Source organism: Diadema antillarum, unplaced genomic scaffold, assembly GCF_040938485.1.
Source record: "Diadema antillarum isolate AM-2024a unplaced genomic scaffold, OU_Dant_1.0 seq00001913_RagTag, whole genome shotgun sequence".
Classification (NCBI taxonomy): domain Eukaryota; kingdom Metazoa; phylum Echinodermata; class Echinoidea; order Diadematoida; family Diadematidae; genus Diadema; species Diadema antillarum.
In genome coordinates, this window is record NW_027272576.1 from 108,728 (window position 1) to 134,418 (window position 25,691).

General features: G+C 39.0%; 1 protein-coding gene across 1 annotated transcript in view; it reads left to right on the top strand.

Moving 5' to 3' along the window:
* LOC139713139 (stAR-related lipid transfer protein 5-like) overlaps nt 1-20,396 on the top strand; it is a 75,064-nt gene extending 54,668 nt beyond the window's left edge. The window contains exons 4-6 of the mRNA XM_071624890.1: nt 4,174-4,306; nt 12,697-12,911; nt 19,561-20,396. Of these exons, the coding sequence (XP_071480991.1) occupies nt 4,174-4,306; nt 12,697-12,911; nt 19,561-19,726 (514 nt within the window). The 3' untranslated portion in view covers nt 19,727-20,396. The remainder of the gene's footprint in view (nt 1-4,173; nt 4,307-12,696; nt 12,912-19,560) is intronic.
* The last annotated feature ends 5,295 nt before the right edge of the window (nt 20,397-25,691 follow it).

A 25,691-nucleotide genomic window follows, 5' to 3' on the forward strand; every position in this document is an offset into this window, starting at 1 on the left:
GAAGTGGATTTCTTCTTTAAAAGAGATATGCATTTTGGCGTCCATATATGTGCGTGTGGCATCCATTAGAATTGACTTGTTTAACCTGTCCATTCCCCCCCCCCCCCACAAATTGCATGGATATTTTGATCAAAAAGAGAAGCAGTTGTTCCATAAAATACATGTATGTAAAGTTATGACGGGGGACTCGATCTCTTATAACACTTTCGGAATGGTAGCTGCATTTTAAAGGGGGTGGGAGAGTTGGAAGCTGCGTTATGCACATTTGATGCGAAATCCGTTGTCTATCATGTCTATGTGGAAGTCAGATCCTGACTTTAAAGGAGACCTCCGGATGATTTTCAGACTTTTAAATTTGAACATAAATTAGTTATACGGAGTACAGAATTTCAAAATTTATAGTGATTGGGATGAGGAGTAAATATGTTTTCAAAATTCATAACAAATTGCAATGAACAAGGATGATGACATGGCAGTCTCACTATAAGGATACGTGAGTAGGGCCTCAAGGAAGCAGAACAAAAGAAGAAGGCATGCATAGATTCTACACTAACTTGTTAAGCAAGCGGTATTGTAATTGAATTACACTGCTGCATTTTTGAAATATGTGAGGCTCCTATGTCATCAGCTTCGTTCAGTGTAATTTGTTTAAAATATTTCAGAGTATTGGTTTCTCTGCTCAATGACCACAATAGATTCCACACATCTATACATGGAGCTGTCGATTTATGTACTATACATGATGTGAAATTATGAAAATCGTCTGGAATGCCCCTTTAAATGGCGACATTCAGTGACATTGTTGGCACTCTAAGTCACAGCAGGACAGTGTCCAAGCCGGAACAGCTCTGCCTGTAGAGCAAATGATTGCTTTTATTAGCAGCTTACTATTATTACGACTGAGAATTACATCAAATGCAGCTTTAATGAAGACGAGTTCTCGTGCAATAAAAATCTCATTCTGGCCAAGAGCTGTTGGATCGACGGATTAAAGGTACCATCCCGGCCCAAGGACAGCTGGTCAGGACACTGGTATGCGGTAATTGCAATTAAATCAACATGAACAAAAAATCTGTAGCTACCTGATGCAATGACTTGCGCGCTTCATAGTAATGCCATGCAGAACTTGACGAGTTGAGCGTCGCTTTTTGTATAAGAATATCAGTATGTAGGCCTATATGTGTCCGTATCTCTCTCCTTATGCCGGTATAAAGTAAAGTGTGAAGTTGCCTTGGCCACACATGTGATGGGTGCTGCATATATTTCATATAATCACGACGAAAGGTGGAGCATTAGTTACATTAGTTCAATTTGAATGTTTCGACCTTTGACCGGTCTTCTTCAGTGCTTTTGGAAATCAACATAACGAAAAGCAACCAATCGCAACAAAACTTGAACAGAATCATAGCAAAGCAAAGTGCATTATGACATGAATTAACATGCACGACGGTCTGAGCAATTAAAATTAATAGCAGTGTTGCATATCTATCTGTCTATATGTGTACAGCATGTACAAGATAGGTCAAGAACGGATGAACGAATTTTTACATAATTTGCACTATGTGTTTATAATGAGGTAACAAAGAAACAATCAAACTTTGGGGTCATAATATTACAGGTCAAAGGTCATAGGGTTCATAATAAAGGATGAAAAAAGCGTAAGTCTACCAATAACTCAAGAACGGATGATAAGATTTCTCACCAAACTTGTAGGGTGTGCTTATGATAAAGTAGGAAAAAAAAACGATAAATTTAGGGGTCATAAGGTCAGGGGTCAAAGGTCGTAAGGTTCTTAAAGGACATGAAATAAGTTAATCTCCCAGAATACCACTAGAACGGATGATCTGATTTTCATCAAACTTGCGGGGTGGGTTCATAATGAAGTAAGAAAAAGAAACGATAAAATTCGGGACCATGAGGTCAAAGGTGAAAGGTCATAGGGGTCATAAAGTTCATAAAATAAGCTCAGTCTCCCAATATCTCAAGAAAGGATGATTGGATTTTTCACTAAGCTTGCAGGGTGTGTTCATAATGAAGTAAGGGCACAATTAAATTTGGGGTCATGAGGTTAAAGTCATAGGGTCACGTAGGACATGAATTAAGCGTAATCTCTCAAGAGTCCAACAATAGAAGATCAGATTTACACCAAACTTGCCTATACGAAATGTATTGTGTCTATAATCGTGTTGAAGATACTGCCTACAAAATGGCGATAATTTAATCATGGCTGCTTGGCGGAGGTCTGCTCTCTCTGAGTGTTCCTCTAGTTGTGTATACGTGTCCATATTTCTGTTTGTGAATGTGTGAGGGTGTGTGTGTGTGTGTGTGTGTGTGTGTGTGTGTGTGTGTGTCAGTCTGTCTGTCTGCCTCTCTGTAGTGTCTGTCGGCGCACGTACATGCGTAAGTGTTTGTCATTAGTATGTACTTGTCTCCGTTTGGAGTTAATGCATTTCTTCTTTACGGGGTGATTTTAGCATGACAGTGCTGATGAATGTGCCCTCAAATATGTTTACCCCTCTCTCTAAGATAATGAAATAAAAACCAACTTAAAACAGATCCCCTTAATTACGTCGGGTTTAGCCGATTAGTGTACTTTTGCAGTGACAGTCAATAAACGCCCATGAACCGCAATGAACTAGTCCGATGGTACGAGAGGGACCTTGGAATATTCCCAAAAATATCGCTGCAGTATTAGGCAAGGTCGTTCAGTATAACCACGATGAACGTTACAACGTTGGCTGCTTTTCAGATGCACAGATATCGCAAATAACGGAGGAATTAATCGGCAGGTATATACTGAAGTGAATAAGTATAATATAGAGACCTTCGCTGCTATAATTATCCCTCCCCTGTGCAGCAATAAGTTCATTTTGAAAGCCCGTTTGTCGTATTTCACACTCCAGTGATGACAAAAGGAAGTAAATAACACAATTACTAGAAATCTGAGTCACTAATGGCTAGTTGACTTGACAGACCACGTCGTTTCTTATACTTGGGTGACATGTTTTGTGCAGAAACATACATTCTTCAGTGAGATATGTATGTAAGGCAAGATGTCCTTATATTGCACTGATGACCATGCACATAGTAGAAAAATCTCATTCATGAGAAATGGCACTCTAGTCACTTACCTTCTTCTGTCACGATTTTTTTAGGTATCCTGATATCATATTCCATGACATGCTGTAGAATACTCGGCAGCATGCCTATTTTTAATTTTGTTTTTGATCGAAGCGTACTACGGGGCATGAAACTATTGATGTTAAGTCAATCCTTATTACAAGATATGATAGTAATTATTCGTAAAACATGAAGATTTAGATGGGCATCAATGCATTGTGATCTCAATAATGAAACAATGATAATAATATGATAAATTTCGTATAATTGTTTTTCAATAAAGAAAATGTGTAATTTAATGACAATAATGTCTTTATTCTGGAGTAAAACAATAACCCTCTGGCTTTCATGGGTTTAAGTAGTACCCATTCTTTCACGCCCCCCCCCCCCCCCCCCCCAGGATATATTGTCGAGTGTAAGTGGTAACTGAAGTCTCGGAGACAGTGTTATAGTTTTAACCAAAGCATAAGGTGGAAATGCATACCTCAGTGACACTGTTTAATAAGCATAAATGATTACAGCTTAAATGATTTTGAATGAAAAGTTAATGTTCATCATCATTTCGTAAAGTATGTTTGTTGTATGAAGAGACTGCAATTATAATGATATGTATCTATTATGATAATGTACAGAAATAGAAAATTGAATTATATTCAGTTGTGTGTGTACATTTTCCATCATATTCATTAATTCACTCAGAATGTAAAATGAGAAATGCATATGACGCCGTATTGCACAAAGTGACATATTATCATCAAACAGCATGAAAATTAATGTATCTTTTAAGAGATGTTGCTTTGAAGAAGGGGGGAATGGAGTTGTCTCACATGGGTTTCTGATTCCTCAAACTCTGATACTCCGCCTATATTCCAATATGCCACGCCCATATTGCACGATACCTCCCTCCCTTCCCTCACCCCCCCCCCCCCCCCCCCCTCCCGCAATCCACCGACCCTATATTGTAGTGGTATGACTTGTTCATCGTAAATAGCACTGTCTTTATCGTCTCTTTCAATCTCTCCCTCTCTCTTTTTTCTCTTCCTTTGCCGCCAGTTACCGGGCAGAATGCACGATAGACGCTCCTCCGGAAAAGATCATCCACTACATTCTTCCATCGCCTAAGGGACTCCGAGGCGAGTGGGATAAGAACGTCAAGGAATCGCAAGTCCTTGAGACCATCAATGAGGTACAATTCTCTCCAAGTTCACTCCTGTATTATGTCTCTCCCTGTCGCCTTCCCCTCTCCCTCTCCCTCTCATCTCCCCTTCCTCCCTCTCCCTCTCTTTCTCTCTCTTGATCTCTTCATATTTAGCGATCGACATCCATTTTCCTGTCGCTCTCTCTGCTCTATTAGATATATATATATATATATATATATATATATATATATATATATATAATATATATATATATATACATTTATATACAACATATCTAGCTTTAGCTATCTATTCATATATCCATCCATCCATCCATGTATCTATCTATCTATCTATCTATCTGTTTGTCTGTCTGTCTATCTTTTTATGTATATATATAATATGTATGATATATATATATATATATATATATTATTTATATTTATATAAATATAATATGATATCTTTCTATTTCTTTCATCGATATATTCTCTGACGATCTGCACTCAATTTTCCCATCTTCCGACCTCATCACTCTTTACAGAAGCAATTCCATAACAGCAATTCCCGAATTATATAGTCATTTTTCAAAGGAAACCTTGGGGGTGACAAATCATATTTGGAAACATTATAGCCGATATGTTTTTAGGAAGATGCCTTTTTTCAGTTCAGTGATGATACAGTCAAATCCATTTTTTTATGTACACCGGATTCATTTTCACACTTGGTCTGTAGATATTTTTTTGAAAAGAATCTTTACAGCGAGTTATTTTGTCAAATCGTCATATCTCTCTATTTGGCGTACTGTACAATCTACAAATGGCTCTTGATTCATTTTTTTTTTTCATATGCGTTTAGCTCTTAAACGATGGCTAGTGGGAATAGGGCGTTTTGGTGCATGGCCAAGTAATTAACTTTCACGTGTGAATGTCGCTTCACGACAGTGGGAAAGCAAGTTGAGATATCCTCTTAAAATCACGAAAACCCTGATTATAATGTATAGGATGTCAACCGGCAGAACGAAAGCATAGAGCGCTCAATGACACATATTGCCTCGTGACCTTTATCCGAATGGGGACTCGGTGCATAGCGTACTAGTTTATGGCTTGTTTTCTCATCCTAGAAATACATATTTCTTTTTCGGGCAATTTATGAAGCACGGTCGTCGTGCCCATTTGAATGATAACGCAGCGCGCTCTCAGGGCCAGATGAGAAGTAGAGGCATGTTGCTATTTTTTTTCTTTTATTTTCCTCCGTGTGTGCCATCCTCACATCTAATCTCGGCCAGGGTCATTGTTAAAGTTTCATTTAGGGCCCAGTCAGTATGAAATGCGAGCCGCGCGTGAGTATACGCCATTTCCAAATGCAGTTTACCGACGCCAATATGAAGCCATGGGCCCAGGACTCTTAAGATGTAAAAGAATTTCAATGCTGGCACGTGTAGTACGATGTGCAAGACGATCGTAAAGTTCACCCTATTTGTTTCTTCCCATCCTAACTAACCCGACCCTCCAATAACTTTCTTTCCACTGAAGACCTCGACCTGGGAAATGTACACAGGTCTGTATCTTGGAATAGCTAGATCGTATAGTGTCCTTAAAGCATGCTCTGCAACAGACTAGTGCAGAGCGTAGACATACAACAAGAAAGTTATGACTATATGTGAAGATCACTTAGCCTTAAACGTTTCATTGTAAAGAAGCCCGAAATGACTATTTCGGTCACATGACGGTCATGACAGTCTTGTCCCTTGTCCCTGAAATGTTTACAACGTCCATTCTTCCCGATTGGCTTGCGCTTCAATATTCATTCTATTTCACATTACTGTATGAAGTCAAAGAGAGAAGGATGGTTCCTGCACATCAGATTATTCTAAGCTTCCCTCCATTTATAGATCTAGCTGGGATTGCTGTAAAAGGGTGTATTATCTTGCTGAATCCAGCGACAAAAATAACTGTGTCCGAATTCTTTTATTTGCAAACCAAATTAAGAAAGTGTCTGACGATGGAATGATCGCTTCATCTTTCGTGCAAATGTGAACGCGACTTTTTCTTAATAAGTGTATGAAAATCTTTGAAATCCATAATCTGTTTCAATGCGATTTGGATAAAAATGTCACTTCACTATTCTAGAGGGAGAGAACTAAATCAGAATCATTTCCTTAAAATTCTTTAAAAAAACGAGACAAAGGCAAATTAGAAGCTATCTGCGTGGATAGCAGCGTATCACAGACCTTCATTATCCTACCTCAATGCCAGACACTTCCGTCATCTACTTTAAAGTGGGAATAATTAGTGAACCTGTTTCGAAAAAAAAAACATTTTTGGTATTCTCAAAATGCTTAATGGTTTATGACTGGACGGGGTACATTTTTTAATATTTCGGTTGATAATATGAAATAGTTTGGTCACACCTGTCGTCCTATTGAGGGCTCAATCTTAGCTTTAAATGCGCGGGGGGGGGGGTAATATTCTGTTCATTTATTCATGTATTCTGTTTTATTTTGTTCATATTTTGATACAAAACGAAATACCATCCCTTCTCTTTCCTCGGATCTGGTCTTGTAATGTGACTACAAGGGGTTGCCGAATGCTTTCGTTTATTCGCCGTTTCACTCCGCGGTAAGGCTAACGCATGCTGAAGTTGCGGCGAATTGAAAACCTTTTTTCGATAGTGTAGGCACAGCGGAAAGTAAATTCCGTGAAGGGATAACCGGGAAAATGTCGGGGTGAATTGATGTAGATGGAGTGCACTCTACCCCGTTCCAGCCAGAAATACTCATTTTCGCAAATCCCTTGTCGGATCTTGTCGTGGGAGGCACATACACCGTCTATCGCTGGCGAAGTTATATTTAGATGACTCTGCAAAGTGATTGTTCGACCAGTATTTGAGCAATATCATACTGTCTGTATTGCGTGTCCTGAACTACTCTGTGCAGTTGAACAGTAATGCACGGTTTGATAAATTGAATAAGCTAATGCCCATATTCGTGTTGGTATTCGCCAGATTGCAAATACATTGACAAACTGCCCTCCAACACTCTAATACTATTTTACTGCTAGTACATACGGCTGCTGCTACTTACTACTGCTACTACTACTACTACTACTACTACTACTACTACTACTACTACTACTACTACTACTACTACTACTACTACTACTACCAGTACTATACTACTACTATCCATACTACTGCATTATGTCTGCTTTTTCTTGTCAGGCATGTCAGATAAAACAATTCAGTAGAGTGAAGTAATTTTATTTCAAGATCAAAGTCTCTTTGTGCTCAAGTTGCCTATGATACGTGGAGTAAAAATAACTGAAGCTAAACACAGACACTGCATGTACACAGATTCATTGAAACTACAATATAACACGAAGTGGGATTTCGGTTTCAACATAAAAGAAAAAAACACATTAAAAACATAAAAGAACGTAGCGGTAGTAACGTTGGAAGTGATGATAACGATGGCGATGTGATGATGATAAAAAAGCGACCGAAAGCTTTACTTACTTTGAAGTAGGCCTACATAGGGCCTACAGTACATAGTTTTGGCTCTGTAATGTTTTGTCAGATTTGTTATGTTCATGCACCAAGAGACAACAACAACATTAAATGAAATATGATTATATGTCTACACCACTGTACATGATTTCTACACTCTTTGCTTTCATGGCAACCCTGAAATACGTAATGTCATTACTGTGCTGCGTTATATAGGCCTACGTCGAACCACACCAACCATTGCCAACGGAAAGGGAACAGAAAATGGAAATGAAATAAAATGAAAAATATTCCCTCGTCGGTAACCACTCAACTCGTCTCGTCGTTGCTCTTGCAACGACCCTCGTGTTCAAGAAGTTATTGCAAAATGGGATAATGCTAGTAAAATCTCATATCAAAACGATTGTGACACCCGTTGGCCTTTATTGGTATGATTCGTCTTTTGTCTTTGGTTCTGTTATAGACTATCGCTTTCACCGCGATCTCATATATACTCTGATAAATGAGAGTTTGGCCGAAAACAACAACAGCGACAACATACGAAAATCTCTGTGCGTTGATGGTTGGGAAGGAGCAGACGATCTTCATGCGGTTGCCATGGATACGGGGTGATAACTTGGCATTCACCTCGGTCCCCCAAAATAAAAGTGTGGCGTCCCTGCACTCTCGTACCCTCTTGACCAGCCGTGACATTTCATGTCGAGGCCTGCTGAAAGCATCCAGCCAATATTTTTGAATTAAATCAAAGGATTTTCGTAAGCATCGCCGCGCTTGTTGCTAATTTGGGACATCGGTGATATATCATACTCCTACCATTACACTCCATTCGCCAGACATCGATCGAAAGAGCAAGAAATAGGATAAACATTCTTCATATTTCCTCTCCGCTCTCCGTCTCTCCCCCTCTCCTCATCTCGCCCCCTCTCCCACCCCGTATCTCTCCTACTCCATCTGATTCACCCCCTTTTCTCTCTCACTCTCCCGCTTTTTCCTCCAACATGCTTCCTTTTCCTTTTATCTACTTTGCTATCTCCATCTCCGTGATGGTTTTTAGTTTCATCAATTTGGTAGATTACGGGATCTCGATCTAATCTAATTACGAGAAGGAAGGGGTAAAAAAATAGAAGAAGGCCCTGCTCTCCCTGGCATTCGTGCTTGGATTGGCAATCTGTATGTTTCCATGCTCAAGCCAACTTGCGTGCAGCGCCGTGGCCTTGGCTGCTAGACTGATCTAGTCTGCAGAGGTCGAGCTACAGCGGCGCGAGGGTGAGGTTAATTAAAAAAATACGAAATGTCCAACGACGGAGACGATATACCTATCTCCCCGTCTCCTTCTCTTCTCAGAGCACATGGCGCTTAATATCCCAGCACTGAACTTGTGAAGCTAACACGTCGAACCTGTCCTATTTGTGTCTGCAATGAGGTCAACATACGACTACAAAAAAAAAAGAAAACCTCACTCGCACTCCCATAGACGGGATGTGTCTTTTCAAAGTCGATCCGTCAGCACTGTAACTGATATGAGTTTGTGTGTTTTGTTGGGCTAGATTATTATTTCTGCGTTCAAACAAATGCAAATTGAAATTCAACCATCAAATGTACAAACAATTACAAATGCATTACAAAATCATAACAAAATATTACATGTAGAAAAATATAGAAATAGTATCATAAAATAAACATATTCAAAACATAAGATAAAAGATATGTAGTAGATGTATGTCCCGTAAACGAGAGAAGACATTGAAAGCTGGAGACCGCCATTATGAGTAGTTACCATGGAAATGGATGAGGCCTCAAGAAGATGGCGGTGCAAAAAAAAGAGCAATTAATATTACGATTGTATACTTTACTATGCGTTGCTCTGATTCAAAGAGTTGGGAACATTATGATTGTATTAATAGTGTAGCTTACGTCAGGGAGGTGATCACCTCCTTGCTTAAATGTAGCTGTTTAGGAGTACGTGCAGTTGAACAAGACGTTATGTTGTCTAGAAGATTATTCCAAATGTTCGGATAATAATGTTGTTCCTAAGAGATTTGGGAGGGAGTTGCTGATATTTGTTAAACTCTATTACCGTTTAAAGAGAGGCTGGATCTTATGCATTGCTATGTACTCTTCAGACAATGATCCTGAGAGGTGTTTTTTTTTTAAAGAAATGTATGAAATTCAGAGGTGCTACATGCAATTTCAAGATGGCGTAAGGACGATTTTTTTTTTGGCCAGCAAACTTTCTCCATGACTAGCTTAGGGTTAAGTTCAAGCTCATGCTGGGAGGAGTGAGTTTGTTACCCTGCATTCCTTCAAGTCATATAATCCATCTCTATTTTTGTCAGTAACTGTAGCTGGAGAAAATAAACATAAAGTAAACGACATTACCGAAACATCGTTTCCCCCGTTTTTTGTTTCATTCCCATCTGAAAAGATGGCTAGATAGTCCATATTCAGCTGCGCTAGCTGGTCTTCCATTGGGTCCAGTTGGATGTGTGGCGGGACCACTTCATTGGGTTAAACACCCTGCTCTTTGTGATGAACGAATGAAGCGGGGTCTTTTACGTGCATGATGAGTTGTGACTCTCTCACACACGAGATCTCCTGCTATATGAGGATCAGAGTGTTTTGACGCATACTAGTACTAGAGGGAACAGTATTGAGTATATTTAAACACAACATTGCTCAGTGGGATACGGGAATCGAAGCCGGGTCCTCTGGATCTGGAGGCAGACTCGCTACCGATTGAGCCAAATCACCGCCCTTATTAGTAGTAAAAGAAAGTCAAAGACAAATGGCAAGTCTAAGAGCATGTGAATGTGAGTAATTATTTAGCACCTCATCTCGAATGATACCTCGAGTTGGTGACAGCTTGTGGCCATCGGGCTCAGAGTTGAGCTAACGGGTTGAACGTCATGAGCGTGGTTTAGACTATCTTTTACCATGTCAGTTCGTAGTCATTCTGAAACTGGCATGACCACAAAAGAGGACAGCGGTGACAAACGTACTGTTATCTTACATTATGAGACTAAAAATATTCATTAATTTTCATTCACCAAGATATAGAAATATCAGGAGAACAAGTCAGTCAAATAACAGCAACTCAGTTGCCAGTGTGTACGAGCGTTATTATAAAGATACAAGCAGTTTTGCATCAGATGTTTTTAATCATTCTAGTCTCTTACCCACTCCTGTACCTGTTATAAGAGTAAGAAAAGGTAATAGGTATTTCCCCGCATTTCCTTTCCTTCTTTTTTTTTCTGACTTTCTCTCCTTTCCTCTACTTTGTTGTGCTTTGTGTGTGTGCTTTTTTGTTGTTGTTCATATTAATTTCATTGTCAACATGGACCTGATATATAATGAAACTCAAATAAAGAATATAGTAAAACCCCCAAAAAAGTGTGTGTGTGTGTGTGTGTGTGTGTGTACGTGTGTGCGTGTGAAATTACTAAAATCAGCTCAAAAGCGTGGGGAAGAGAGGATATGAAAGTCGGCAAAGCAGAAGAAAATTAGAGAGCAAATCTCCTGCAAAGGTCGTGATTAGGATGAAAATTGTACCCACTGAGACGCAAATTGTAATTTTGTGGTTCAAAAAAAAAAAAAAAAATGAGTGACCGTCGGCTATAATCGCGGCGAGTGGATTGCTGGATTGGTGGCAGAATTTGTTGCAAAGGATGGCGTCTACACCTGGGACGCAATAATATCGAGGCATAAGTGGATGGTTGTAAAGTCAACGCTCTGAGCAAAACAGTGATGATGCGATGAAGTGGTTATCTCTTGCTAGGCGAGCCGGAGGGGAGGCGGGTGGAACGGGCGGAAAGTTTGGCGTAGCTTTCGCTAAACGAATTAGCACGAGTGATTACCGGATTTATCTCACGAGGAAGGCAAAATGAATGAATGAATGAATATAAATAAGCAAATAACGACTCGAAGATGAAGATGTTTGTACGACATACTTTCCTCAGAGTCATGTTTAAGCTCTAAAATGGCTTTTCTTTACCGAATAGTCTCGAAGCAGTCGGCCTGATATCGTTTGTGGGGGGAAATGGATTAGGCAGACAAAAATTAGCTCACCAGCGTCTGGTTTGAGGATATCGGAAAAGCAAACCAGACATAGACACACACAACCATGAACACATTTATAGACAGACTAACAAACACACAGACATACAAACAAACAGACACACAGATACACGGATACGTAGACGCGTGGACACAAATTTTGATGACTGCACTTGTTTTGAACACATTCTAATATAATTACAAGAATACACGCGTCATATATTTCAAATTTGATTGCAAGAGTTTTACGATACATCTTTCACTACGTCGATATTATGGTAGTGATTGTCAGGAATATTTGTTATGGTAAATTAATATCGGATATAAAGAATATTTAGGAAGCCGTGGCTTGGTTCTCTGCGATGGGATTTTTTTTTTTTTGTTCCCTTCAGTGGATAACAATTCGCTTTTCTCCAAGAGTTATCTTCGGGAATTGAGCATTCTATGAACATGGCAACCCGTCCCTAGCATTGGAATAAGGAATTGACATACGAACTTGTGCTGAAGTAAGAATAAGACTTTTTCCCCCTATGTACGCATAGTAACAATACCCATTTCGGGAATACCATTTTACCGTTCTAAGAAATTTGTATGAACTTTGACATGAGATGATGGTTCAGATAACCTTGATTCAGAAAGTCAAATTTCTTTATCAAATATGGCATTAACATCTTGAGGTGATATTTCTTTTGTCTACAGTTTTAGTCAGAATGACAGAATGCTATGCCTTGCATGGACAGTAAGTCGACGAGATTGTTTCAGATGATACGTGGCTGCCACAGCTGAGAAGTCATCAGTGTCAACACATGCAATGATTTTCTTTGATTCACTTAATACACTCCCTTTACCCCGCCCCCTCCTCCCCCCACCCCTCCAGAATCTCATCATAGCCCGGTCGGCGACGCACAGCGCTGCCATGGGTCTCATCTCGTCGCGCGACTTCGTTGATCTGATCACCGTTCGGCGGTATCCCAGCCAGGGCATCGTCGCCACCAGCTCCCGGAGCGTGGAGCGCAAGGACCGACCGCCATGCGACGGATATGTTCGCGGGATCAACTACCATGGGGGGACGTTCTGCTCGCCAGTCGAAGGGTAGGTGGCAATATGCCTGATTTTGATACTGTTGTGCGGTCTGTGTAGACCCGTGGTTTCCTCGCTCGCGTTCTTGGTTCAAGTCCCTACCTTGACTATGTGGCATAAACCAGGCATGGGATGTGTCGGCTCTTCTTCCGCAGCTATACGTGAGGACATTGTCCAGATGTGTCTATTAGTATTATATTTGTTATTATCATTATTATTATTATTATTGTTATTGTTATTATTATTATTATTATTATTGTTGTTATTATTATTATTATTATTATTATTATTATTATTATTATTATAATTATCATTATTATTATTATTATTATTACTATTATTATTATTATTATTATTGTTATTATTATTATTATATCATTATTATTATTATCATTATTATTATCATTATTATTATCAGCATCATATCATCATCATCATCATCATCATCATCATCATCATCGTCATTATTATCATTATATATGATTAAATATAATGGGATGAAAAGTTGAAGACCAAAAATTCACTTTATCTCTCCCCAGTCTTGCATTTCTCTTCACAATAGCTCACTCTGTCACGCGTGGGCTGCTTCCAGAACTCGATTATACCTTTTAATTTACTCAATATCCCGCGATAGAAACTTGTCTGTGACCCGAAATCGAACCATGGAGCAACTCACTAGTAACCGTGTACAACCAGACGATGATAATCGGAAAGGGAGCGGGCCGAGATCCTGTATGGAGTATATAACAGAAGCCATCATTGCATACCAGTGATTCTCGGCACTTTACAGTATGTCCTCCCAAAAAATTACAATCGGATTTTGTCAGTGATAAATTCCAATATGAATAAACTGTCTGAATGCTATTTCAGGGTTTAGAATATAACTTCTTACCTATATTTAGCAGAAAAGCCCATTTAATTTGGTTAAGTGGTAACAGACTCAGGAATGTGGATCGTTGTAAAGCATGTCATGGGCCTGTTTCTGCCAAGTTTAGCACATGGATGTTCTTAGAACTGCATATTAATGTGTGACACAATGGGCAGAAATTGGAGGAAAGGGATTCCTGAAATTGTGCTCTACAAAGATCCTCTTTTTTCTTTGATCACTGAAGCAAATCAGATGGGATTTTCTGTAAGATGTTGGTAGTAAGTTATCGTTTCATACTCTGAAATTGTATTTGGATTGAATCACTATATTTGAAGTTATCGTTGCGGCGGGTCCCGTTGTTGTTGTTGTTGTTGTTGTTTGTCGTTGTGTTGTTGTTGTTGTTGTTGTTGTTGTTTTTGTTTTGTTTTTTTTGGGGGGGGGGGTCATGGGGGTGGGACATACGGTACATAGCAGGAAAGGCAGGGGCAAGAGACGAAGGGCGTATAGTGTCACCATGGAAACAGGATAGGAAAAAGGGGTAGAGCTGGACTACTAGTGGGGGTGATCTGATGCGTATGCTGCTGGCTCGTCCAACACGAGAAAAAAAGTGCGAAGCAAATAAGTAGGGCGAATCTGTGTAGTGGTGGCAGAGAAATGTTGAATTGTACGAAGACACCAACGTACGTCTACAATAATTATTACTTATCATGTCGGGGGAATAGTTGGATGAGAAAATTTAAAGTAGAAGTACTACTGAAAAAAAAGACAGAAATAAAGCCACATATATATAGCTTAATCATTAATGACTTCAGACAATCTTGCAAGCTATTTGCGTATCTCAGGATAGTGGGTAGACTTTACAGCATGATTTTGTGTTTGGACTCATCAGCGAAAAAAAATGTCCTTACGTCCCTTCCACCGACAAGAACCTAAACATGGCAAAGTATTGAAATGAAGTGAGTAGAAAGAAATGTCTGACCTTGCGCTGGAAATCGCTTTCCTCCCCGCACTTTTTCCTGTCCTTGATATTTCTCCGAGAAGACATATGAATGTTTCTCATCATTTCTAGATCTGATTCAGTTTGACTCACCGCCAGACCTTACGCCTGGGCAGGTACGGTATCTCGGCGATGACAAATCACAGCTTCCGTTAATCAAAGGGGGAAAAATGTCTCGTGAATAATTTATTAGCATTAAATCAGCAGCATAAATGCGACAAACAAGTGGAAAATTTGAATGAAAACCGATGCACAACTTAATTAAAAAAGAAAGAAAGTAACAAAACAAAACAAAAAACAAAACAAAACAAAACAGGGAATCGTGTTTGGTTTAATACCCGTGATAATCTGGTACAGCGTAATATGGAAGCTTCAAAATTAACTTCTATTTGGCCGGAAAGCCTGATTTGCGAACTCGTCTTGGCATGGCATGGATATAATTACCATACAGTGTTCGAAACATTGGTTTCCCCGACACACTTTCGCCATCATTCCATTCAATTGACAACATGTTTTCAATTACGTCCCGGACACTCTGGAATGTGCAAATGTTCGTTTCAATTTCGTCTTTTGTCGATCGATTTTGAAACATTGTCATCAATTTCCTGCTCTGTCATCTGTCTTTGTCAGTTGCAATTTAAATTTGTTGGTAACAGTGGCTGAGCACGAGACAGCACAATCGATTTCGTCTATACCTAATATGTTGGGGATGGTTTTTGTCAAAGTTTCACTCAAAATAGTCCCCAAGATATACGGAATATCACCACATTTACGTCGTTTTATCTTACGTTATAAAAACTAATTTTCATTTCACAGAACTCACTTATCTTAATACTCACAAAAATTAGTGACCAATTTGATAACAGCATTCATAACTTTTTTTTTCCGCAAACAACAACGGTAACATTCATAAATCGCTGAGCGGCAGAGAAGAATTTCAGTGTCCAAGTTCATCGTGTCACTGCTTGCAACCAGGGATAGCCTGGTGGTAGTGTCGCTGCCCGGAAAGGAATAGATGACAGGTTCGAGTCCCGTGGTTCATTTTCCGGACATGTTTGTTAAATTAATGATCAGCAGTTGCGATCTTACAAATTTCATTTGTATAGGGAGACAAATTGAAGAAAAGTTACCTCTCCCTTGATCCCTCTGCTTAACATTCTCTTGCTTTCATTAGTGCCTTGTCCGCCTTGGACTCCTCAACTTAACAATGTCGGAATTTTGGAGCTGGGGTCTTTGTTCCAAGTTCATCATTCTCTTGCTTCCAGTGGATGTTGACGCAGTAGAATACTTGATATCATATGTAAGTTTGATTCACATACATTAAAAAAAAGCCCGGAAATGAATGACAATTTGATGAAATTAGAAGGGGATTGGAATGCAGTAAGCTTTTCTGGACGAAATCGAATTAAGAATTGATGAAATTGAACGCAGAGGTGACGAAATGGGCGGGAAAATCTATATCTAAAGCCAGTCGGCATTGGAAGTATGTCTCCGTGCAAAGGAGGAGGAGCACACGTTTTCTCGAAAGAGCGTACAAAGAGTCAGTGTTAGTTCACGTCACTCGAGTTGACAATGGTTCGGAAGAACAGAATCTAAGACTCTGATTGTCCCATTTCATAGTTGCCGTGATCACCCAAAATTTTTGATAACCATGGCAACTGTGAAATGATTTGCAGTGTCATTCTATGTTCGTTTTCACTTTTAAGAACAGAGTGATATCACGCAAACAAGAGACAGACATTTTATTAAAAGCGGAAACAGCACTGGTCACATACACGTGTTTGCAGCTTTTTTTCTTCTTTTTTTTTTCATCACGGTTAGCAAAGTCATAACGGCACCAGAGTGCTTCCACGAGAAGAATACAATATTTCATATATTTCTTTTCTTTTCTTTTTTCGATTAGATTCAAGAAATAAAAATAGAATATTTTTGTGTGGGTAGGTGGAATAGTTGTGAGGCGATGTCACCATAAGCTCTTGTGATTCGCATCGGTGGGTGGATGCTAACCCTTTCTGTACGTGGTACTTTGGACATGAGGATTTCTTGACCAATCGGCATCAATAACACACAAATGGTTATGAAGGTGCTCTTCAAGCACAAGTGAAAATGCGACACTGCAATAACTTGTTTATTTTGCCTCCACTTTTAATGAGACCTATGCCTTGATTGAGTTTTAGATTGCCATCTATGAAGTCAACTTGAACACGAAGTGTCATTGCATTTGAACCAGTCGGGACTTGTATAGTCTTTACATATTTCCCTCCTTAATGCGCAGCGTCTCTCATGCTAGGGTAAACTTCATTGGGCTGTCTGTCTGTCTGTCTGTCTGTCTGTCTGTCTGTCTGTCTGTCTGTCTGTCTGTCTGTCTCAAGTCCGAAGAACATGGGAGAAAGGAACGCTGCACTTACACGGGCTGCAACCAACCGCATTCATTGATGAAACAAGCGGGCGGAGCATTTCGATTAAAAGTGAAGTTGTTTTAGGCGCACTGTAAATACATAGGCCTACTTTTATTTTGTCCTCTTTTTTGAGCTGACAATTTAAGTAGAGGAGATGCGGTTATTGTTGAAGTTATTTTCTTGTGATCAGGGTACTAGTTGTTTTGCTGAGAAAGAGATCGATGTTTTGATGTCATTTCTTTGCGCAGAATGATGCTGAGAAAAGACCCCTTTAAAGTTCAGAGTCAGCACACTTCCTTATTGCTGACATGTGGTTTACAGGCAGCGGAATTAGTAGGAGTATACGAGGGCGTACAAGGCTTGTCTCAGGCCAGCTTGAATCATCGTGGGTAGACGTCTCTCATCCCCTGATACAAATCAATCTGTCACATACGATTTGCCAGCCGATTGCCCGCCTTCGCGAACCAGCGAAATCCAGAGGAGAAACACAACTCTGCCGCTGTTTACAAGCGCATGCAGCCCGAAGTGAACACAAGATGGCGCACTTCCACTTCTCCTTTCCATTTTGCTTGCTTGTAAACGGACAAACTGTATGCGAATATAAATTTTTTACCTTTACCTATTGCAGAGTACTGGTATCTACGCCAGCAAAGTAAACATCGTACTCCTGCCATACGTTATTGAACGGTCAAAACTTTAATCTAACACGGTTTCTTTTAGATGTGTGCAATAAAAACGGGAAAAAAATGTTGCGCACCTCGATAATATGTGGCGGTTTGTGGCACAAAGTCGTAGGCATACCGTAATTCCATCGAGAAAGGGCTCACGATTATGAATGGGATTATTCATTGTGATAAAACAACCACAACCACAACAACAACAACAACAACAACAACAACAACAACAACAACAACAACAACAACAACAACAACAACAACAACAACAACAACAACAACAACAACAACAACAACAACAACAACAACAACAATATGGAAGAAGTAGCGTATTATTTCCGACCCAACTCACTGCGAATGACGTTTTACCAATGCAACCAACAAAGCATGACGGAATTATAGAAAGGGCTTTCGGAATTATGATATCTGTTTTATTCGGAAATTCGATTCATGTCAGTAGATCAAGTGTGCAGTAGTGGCGTAGCGCTTGTCAAAAGGTCGTTTGTCATGTTTTCATTATCCTTAGACTAAATGTGCAATGGCCATTGTGGATCGACACTGCCGTCCCACCATGACAGAAGGGAGTAACTATGTGGAATGAGTTTCTTAGTAAATGAAGAAAAATGTCATTGTCTTATTAGTGAATAATTATGTATAATTGCTTCCTTTTGATATGTCTATATTTCAGAAATTACGGGTCATGTGACCTCAATTTCTTCACCATCATGTAGAGCATACAAAAGTACCTCAAATAAAAAAAAAAAATCAATTTCGATAAAATTAAGAGTTGAAGAGTTTGTTTGCAAAAGCCGATAAGTCCATATTTGCCAAATGGAGATATTTGCGATTAAAGGTCGAGAAAAATAAAGAGAATAATAAGAAAATTTTTGCTTCTTTTGACCATAACATCAAAAATGTACCTTTATATGTAGTGACCAATATATCATTTAAAAGGTATTATTTTGTGCTTTATGACAGAGACCGTACTTCAAAATCTTCAAAAATGGACTTATCGGTTTTTGCGAACAAACTCTTCAGTTGCTTCCTTTTGTCATGAGACGGCAGCATGATGCTCTATAATTCATATTTTGATCATGTCCAATCTCAGTGAAGAATTAAGACTTAGTGCACCTTTTTTCAGGGTGGTAAAAGGTGGGGTAGGGTCTGTGACGTATCGATCCTGCACTTTGTAGATTAGATAAGTGTTTCCGCGAAAGTAATCGAAAGGTGCTGACGTGAAAAAGCGGTGAGCTACTAATTATTATACTCCAACACGGCAACACCACATATACACGGTCACAAAAAACAAAAGTGAAAGAGAGGAGACGGTTACGTGATTGTCTTATGACATTGTGGCCAAACTATTTGCGGGAAAATAGTTTGTCCTGCCTTATAATGCAACATCCTTAATTTACGGCTGCTGGAGTTGAACAAAGCACTGTTCAGCAGAAACAAATTGAAAAAACAAACATACAAACGCAGTCCTTTTATAATCATTACAGTGTATTGATAATGCTAAGAGCAACCGATTAAAAATGCAAGTCACATTGTGACGCATTATTAACAAAAATGGACACACCGTTGCAACATGTTTGCGTTATCGTGATCATGATAATCATATTCTTTTTCATTTCGTTTGCATTTTGAATGATGATAGACCTGTCAACCTATAACAGAATCCAATCAAATGTGTGTTTTGTGTATTTCCTATTTATTTTGCCAGGGAGACCAGTAAGACTCGTGTGATCAACATCGTTCAGACGGATCTGTGTGGGATGCTACCCCAGTCTGTGGTCGAGTCTGCCCTCCCTAAAAATCTCATCGAGTTCTTCGTCGATCTCGACGCCGCGCTCAAGAACGACTACTTAACCAAGTTGTCGACCCCGTGAAGTCCCACCGCCCATGCTCTCCGCTCGGCATCCCCCCGCTGGCTGTGGCAAGCTAACCACCAAGGCAACGTTCATACTTAAACAGGTCAAAGTACTTTGCCGTCTCCAAGATCCCATGCAGTGCGACATCGTTATATCAATCAATAACTATTGTGGCCCTCTCGAAAATGTAAACGTACATACCTTACATGGAAGCACGTTTGTTCCAGAGGAGTGAACAACTGGAATTCGAACAAATTTTATTCAGAGATACACGTATTTCCAAATATGATTATGGAGCTCGTTCCGAACAGTTTCCATGTGAAAGTGTTATTTAACATGATTAAGAAAACACAATTATGCAGAGCAACCAGCAAGCTGTAAACATTAATACTTCATGGTATCATGTCAGTATTCCCAAGATCACAAATGGAATTGATTGAAATCAATCAATACTAGTGCCAAACTTTTTTAGAACGAAGACAAGGACGTTTCTACTCTCATGAAATTGAATTTGAATGACGAATTGTCGGAAAGCCAATAATTTCGCCTGCCAGAAAAATCTTTCGTTAACGGTGACACACTTTTTTTCTTAAATACAAAAAACAATAATCATATTGCTTACTCATTTCTAACAAATAAATTTCATGATTAAGCAGTGCTGTGTCGGGGGAAAAACAAGAAAAAACAAAAATCATCGTCATGTTTGTGTAGGATCATATAATGCTTGTGTAATTCAAACTTCTTACAAATGAAAGTCCTTTCGATGGCAAGAAATGGACAACTGAGGTCACGAGACCTATAGTAGTCACGTGATAGACTATACTTACTAGTAACGTCATTTTTTGGAGCGGCAACTTGTGGCTTGTTCGTGTGAACGTTCCTTGTAGTGTTCTATGCCCTAATTCTGCTTGTCACTATGCACAATTTCCGTGTGCTTTCTTTTTTTTTTCGTTGGCCGTCACAAATGTATATTTTTTTTTTGTTTACCATATTCTAGGTTAGCTTTCGTATTTAGATAAACCAACAACAGCAGACACAGTGTATAGAGTATAAATTATTCATCCACACTGTTAAACACAAATTGCGTTACGTGATATGGTGTAAAGTATGTTGTATTTCTCATCTTTCGTGGCATATGCTAACTGAAGTTATCGAGCAACCTCCTGTAATACGGTTTCCTAGTCATTGGAAATGTTATTTATTTATTTGCAAGCATTATAGTGCCATAAAATCTGAGAAGGCGTAGAACTTATTTTATTTCCTATTAGCACTTAGTTAGTTTGATGCTCCTTACTTGTGTGTTACAATGGACGAGCCCGTCATACGTGGATTTGTACGCCTGGAGATGTCAGCCCTTAATTGTGTTACGACGAGCAGCATTTCTGTAATCAACAGCGCGAGGGCGATATTTTGTAAATAAACGACATTTGAGCCGTTTTTCTTTTGTATGTCTTTTAATAACCGTTACCACGATAGCTCCAAGCAGATGTGACGTTTGATTTCAAGTTGAAGTGTTACTAAAAACAGACGTCAAAGGCAGAGTCAGTGATAAGAGAGAATGAGCTGTAAGCCTGTGTTTTTTGATGTACTGAATGTGATTTAATGCTGCATGTACACACATTGTAATGGTATGGCGTCTGCGTGTCCACTTCGTGGTAAGTCACTCGATTTCGCTTTGATCAGGTTCGATTTGCACAAGAGTGTTAACTTTGAGCTTCCCTTCCATTAGTTCATACATTATCATCTCTCTCTATAAAAGCATTGTTAGATCTCACAACATTTTGAATAATAGCAATGTAGTCGTATTCATCCAGGGTATCCTCATGCAAATTGTCGGCTTTTTCCCAGTAAACCAATAAATATTGCCCTTGCATTGCAAGGTAACCCCGTGAAAATATTCATGACTGCAATAGGGTAAGACTTTGTTCTCAAATAATGAACCCGCAGGATTATATACACAAACTCGGTAAATTATGTGTAGGGACCAAAGTGATCCTCATTTGACCTCAATGACAGATTTGCCATGATCCGAAACCTCTATGAGAATTTTCTGCCTTGTTCTAATACGACTGAATGATCTAGATTCATTTCCAATAATCATAATCATAATTTACGTTTGCTTGTTCACACTGCTGACGTAATAATTGGCAAATCAATTCATAATATCCAGGGGTGACAGTAATATTTCTCATGTCCTTAAATCGTCACGGATAGCCTTAATTTTCAATAAGAGGGGTGATAGCTGAGCTGGTAACAAGTTCATCTACATCAATGAGTATTTGAAGAGAGATTCTACAAACAATAGCCAAATGGGGAAAAACTGACGGAAATTTGCCCCCTGGATAGAGATAAAACATACATTAGTAATTGTAACTACTATCATCAAAATAAACAACGTTTGATCGATGACAAGAACACCATGTTGTTTCCATGTCAGTGTATATGTCCAATTACTGGTGTTACAGTGCTGGTATATATTTGCGACTTGTTCTATTTTGTATTGATGAATGTGTCCCTACAAATACCATTCACCAGCAGCAAATGTTCAAGATACAAATATGCTTGCTTCGTGACTACCATATTCCATTTATTGGTAACTTGGTCCTACTGTTGGGGAAAAAAGCGGTGTTAGATATGACACATTGAAGTTGTAATATCGTGATAGATATACATAATTATACAACGAGCTGTCATGAGTGAATTTTGTGTGTCTGTTTGTTGGATAGATATGCGACGATCACTGTGTTGGCAAATGGAAACTGATGTATTCTTGTACGTTATATGCAAATTTAATGCAAAGCCTTATATTCAATGATGCACCTGATTCGAAATCGTGGAAATTGTGTCGAAGGTCAGTACGCTGGAAGTGGTGAAAATTCTAAAATAGGTTACAGTTGTGGGTCTTTCTTGATGTGAACAAAATAAGCCGTAAAATACCGTATAAATGTCTTACTCTAGTTTCTCTGTATATTTGTCTTGTTTGTTCTTCTCATGAACCAAAATTTTCAACCGTTTTGTAGCAACTCTCGTGTAGACAACGGGATCTTTACTAACGACTCACTTTTCCGCTTCGACCGTTTTACACAATGGTGAAGGGCGCCCCCTCTCTAAAATCGTCCACTCTGGTCCCACCCTGGCACGGATCACGTTTCTAACTACGGCGGGTGATGTTAACTGCTTATCACACGATCTGGTTGGGAAGAATCTAAGCAGATAGTTGCGTTGTATTCGATGTTTTTTGCGCGTATATACAGAAGAAGATTCCCACTTTAATAGCTCACTGGACCGGGATGACCTATGTATGGCCTATGCATTAAAGGTGTGGAAATATGTCCTGAAGACGACAGGTTATATGAATGGCTGTGGTGGTGAAGTGTAATGTCGATACAATGTACATGTACATGTACAAGCATGATTAGTGGGGAAAACCACAGGGCTGTATTTATACGTAAATACAGCTCTAAAATGGGAAAAACCCAAACAAACACGTCGGATATATTGTCTCGGGCTGAGCACGTGATCAGCAAAAATTGAGCTTTTTGTACATCTATTTTAGGTGAGATACAAGCCCAAGCCCCAGACGGTTTTGTAGGAATGGTAATCTGTAGCATAATAGGTGATGTTTTTTGTCTTTTTTTTTCGACTTAGTAATGTAAAGCACTAAATTTTATTTTATGAAAGTTGAAAGTTAAAAAAAGAGGAAATAAAAGAGTTCTCTACTTCCTTTTAGCTTCTTGTTAGGTTACTTTCTGTATTCGGCCCTCAAAAGCTTAGAGCATTATTATGAGTAGAGTCACGAATTTCTATGAAGAGAATCCCGTATATTTCATAACTTATAGCGTATCACCTATGCACAAACAAGCAAATGGGATTGATATACTAGTAGACGAGAATACACTACCCAATAAAAACTACTACTGCATACGGCACTGATATATTGATGATTAGAGCGCCACCAACGTGTGATCACACCTTTTCGTACAATAATTCTGTTGACCGCATCATTTCTAGTGGCTTCCCATGTCCTCTGGTGTATGATAGCCAGTAATAGTATATAATTATCCGCGTTTTTCAAAGACGCGAGATAAGTTTCTTCGGTTTGAATAACGTCAACTCGTAGCTCGTTGCATTATCGCATGATTATCCACATTCGATAGCGATATAATGTATAGCTTTCAAAGCCATTAGCGTCGAATTGCCCGCCATAAAACTCGTGAACATGTTACACTATGCTATCAGTATATGCTTACAAGTGTTATGCCGAATCAAGATAATATTATGTCAGACATATGTAAAACGTTGTGTATATATATATGAATCCACGAATTATTCGTATGGTCTCTTGTTGGTACGGAGCTGCATTAATATGGATGTGTTGACATTGTTTCGTGAACCACGATAATAAAACTATATTGTTGTTTCGCTGGGAACAAAGACTAACTGTGTAAACGGTGACTGCAATCTTGCCTTGTATTGTGTGTTATTATCCTCAAGTAGTGTATGTGACCATGCGGAAGAATGGGATCGAATTCTGTCAGGTCTATAGAAGCATTTACTTTTTCTTATTGGAGGGGGGGGGGGATCGGGGAGAATATTCACACTAATAACTTGATATCAGCCAACAGGATATACTGTTTTGCTAAGTGGGAGTGAAAGTTGGAGAGAACCTTGATGGCTTTGCCCGATTCTATGCCTACATGATTTCAAGTGCCATCTTAAAGGACTAGTTCACCTTCATATACATGTGGAATGAGTGAATGCAGCAATATTATTAACACACATCAGTGAAAGTTTGGGGAAAAGCGGACAATCCGTTCACAAATGAATTTATTTAGATATCTCCTCAGTCACTCCTGGATGAGAAGACTCTACTACAGTGCATGAAGTCACATGCGTACGACAATATAAGAAAATGTAAAGAGAAGTTCACATATTTTTAATTCTTTGAAAAAAAGGGGAGATTTCCTCGACATGGCTCTGACGTATCTTGAGGGTAATATTATTACTCATGCCTTCTCAAAGAGCGAAGTCAAGTGTCCTTTTATTATGGGAGAAAAGTGAAATATATGTTGAATTTCCTTTATGGTTTTCTTTATATCGTTGTACACATATGACGTCACAGGCTGTAGTAGTCTTCTCATCCAGCAGTGACTGAGCAGAAATTTCAAAAATTTATAAATTTAACGGGTTGTCCAAGTTTCCTCAAACCCTCACTGATGTGTTCACCTGATATTGCTGCATTCACTAAATCCACGTGTATAAGAAGGTGAACTTGTTCTTTAAATCAAATTGTGCGTTCTGCCGGTTGTTCGGTTGTCCATATTCACTCTTCCCATTTCATAGTGTTTGGGATATTAGTATATAGGATACAAATGTACCTGCATACAATTGTCATTTCTCTCATTATGAACGGTACAAATACTTCAGTTGTTCATAAATAGTGTGCCAGCCTAAACAAAAGGAACTAATGTGTGCATGAACATGCATGTGAAAAATGTGTGGGTGGGTACGTGCGTGTGTGCGCGTGTGCGCATGTGTGTAAGTATGAGGATTAGTATGAAGAATAGACCCGTTCAAGATATGCCTGGTTTTTTTTTTTGGGGGGGGGGGGGAGCAGAAAGGAAACAAAAGACAACTGACGAAAAATTTATATTCACAATCTCTTCTATTCAGAACTCTTAGGGTCACCCATTTTATCAAATTGCAACCGCAACCCGTTAGGTAAAAGTGTACATAGTCTCAAACCAACTTTAAAGGCATTATTTTCCATTTGCAGATAAACAAAGACCCAGCTTTAGCGCTTCAAAATAGTTCTAAAATGTGAGTTAGGGATAGAAACAACCAATGTGAAAATGTTAATCAGTATAATCAATGTTAAGTATTGCTAGATATACAAAATGTGATCAATAGTGATAATGAAATTGTTTCTAGAATAAACCGTCTCAGTTACGGTTTATTGAGGAAAATAATTATATCGCCTTAT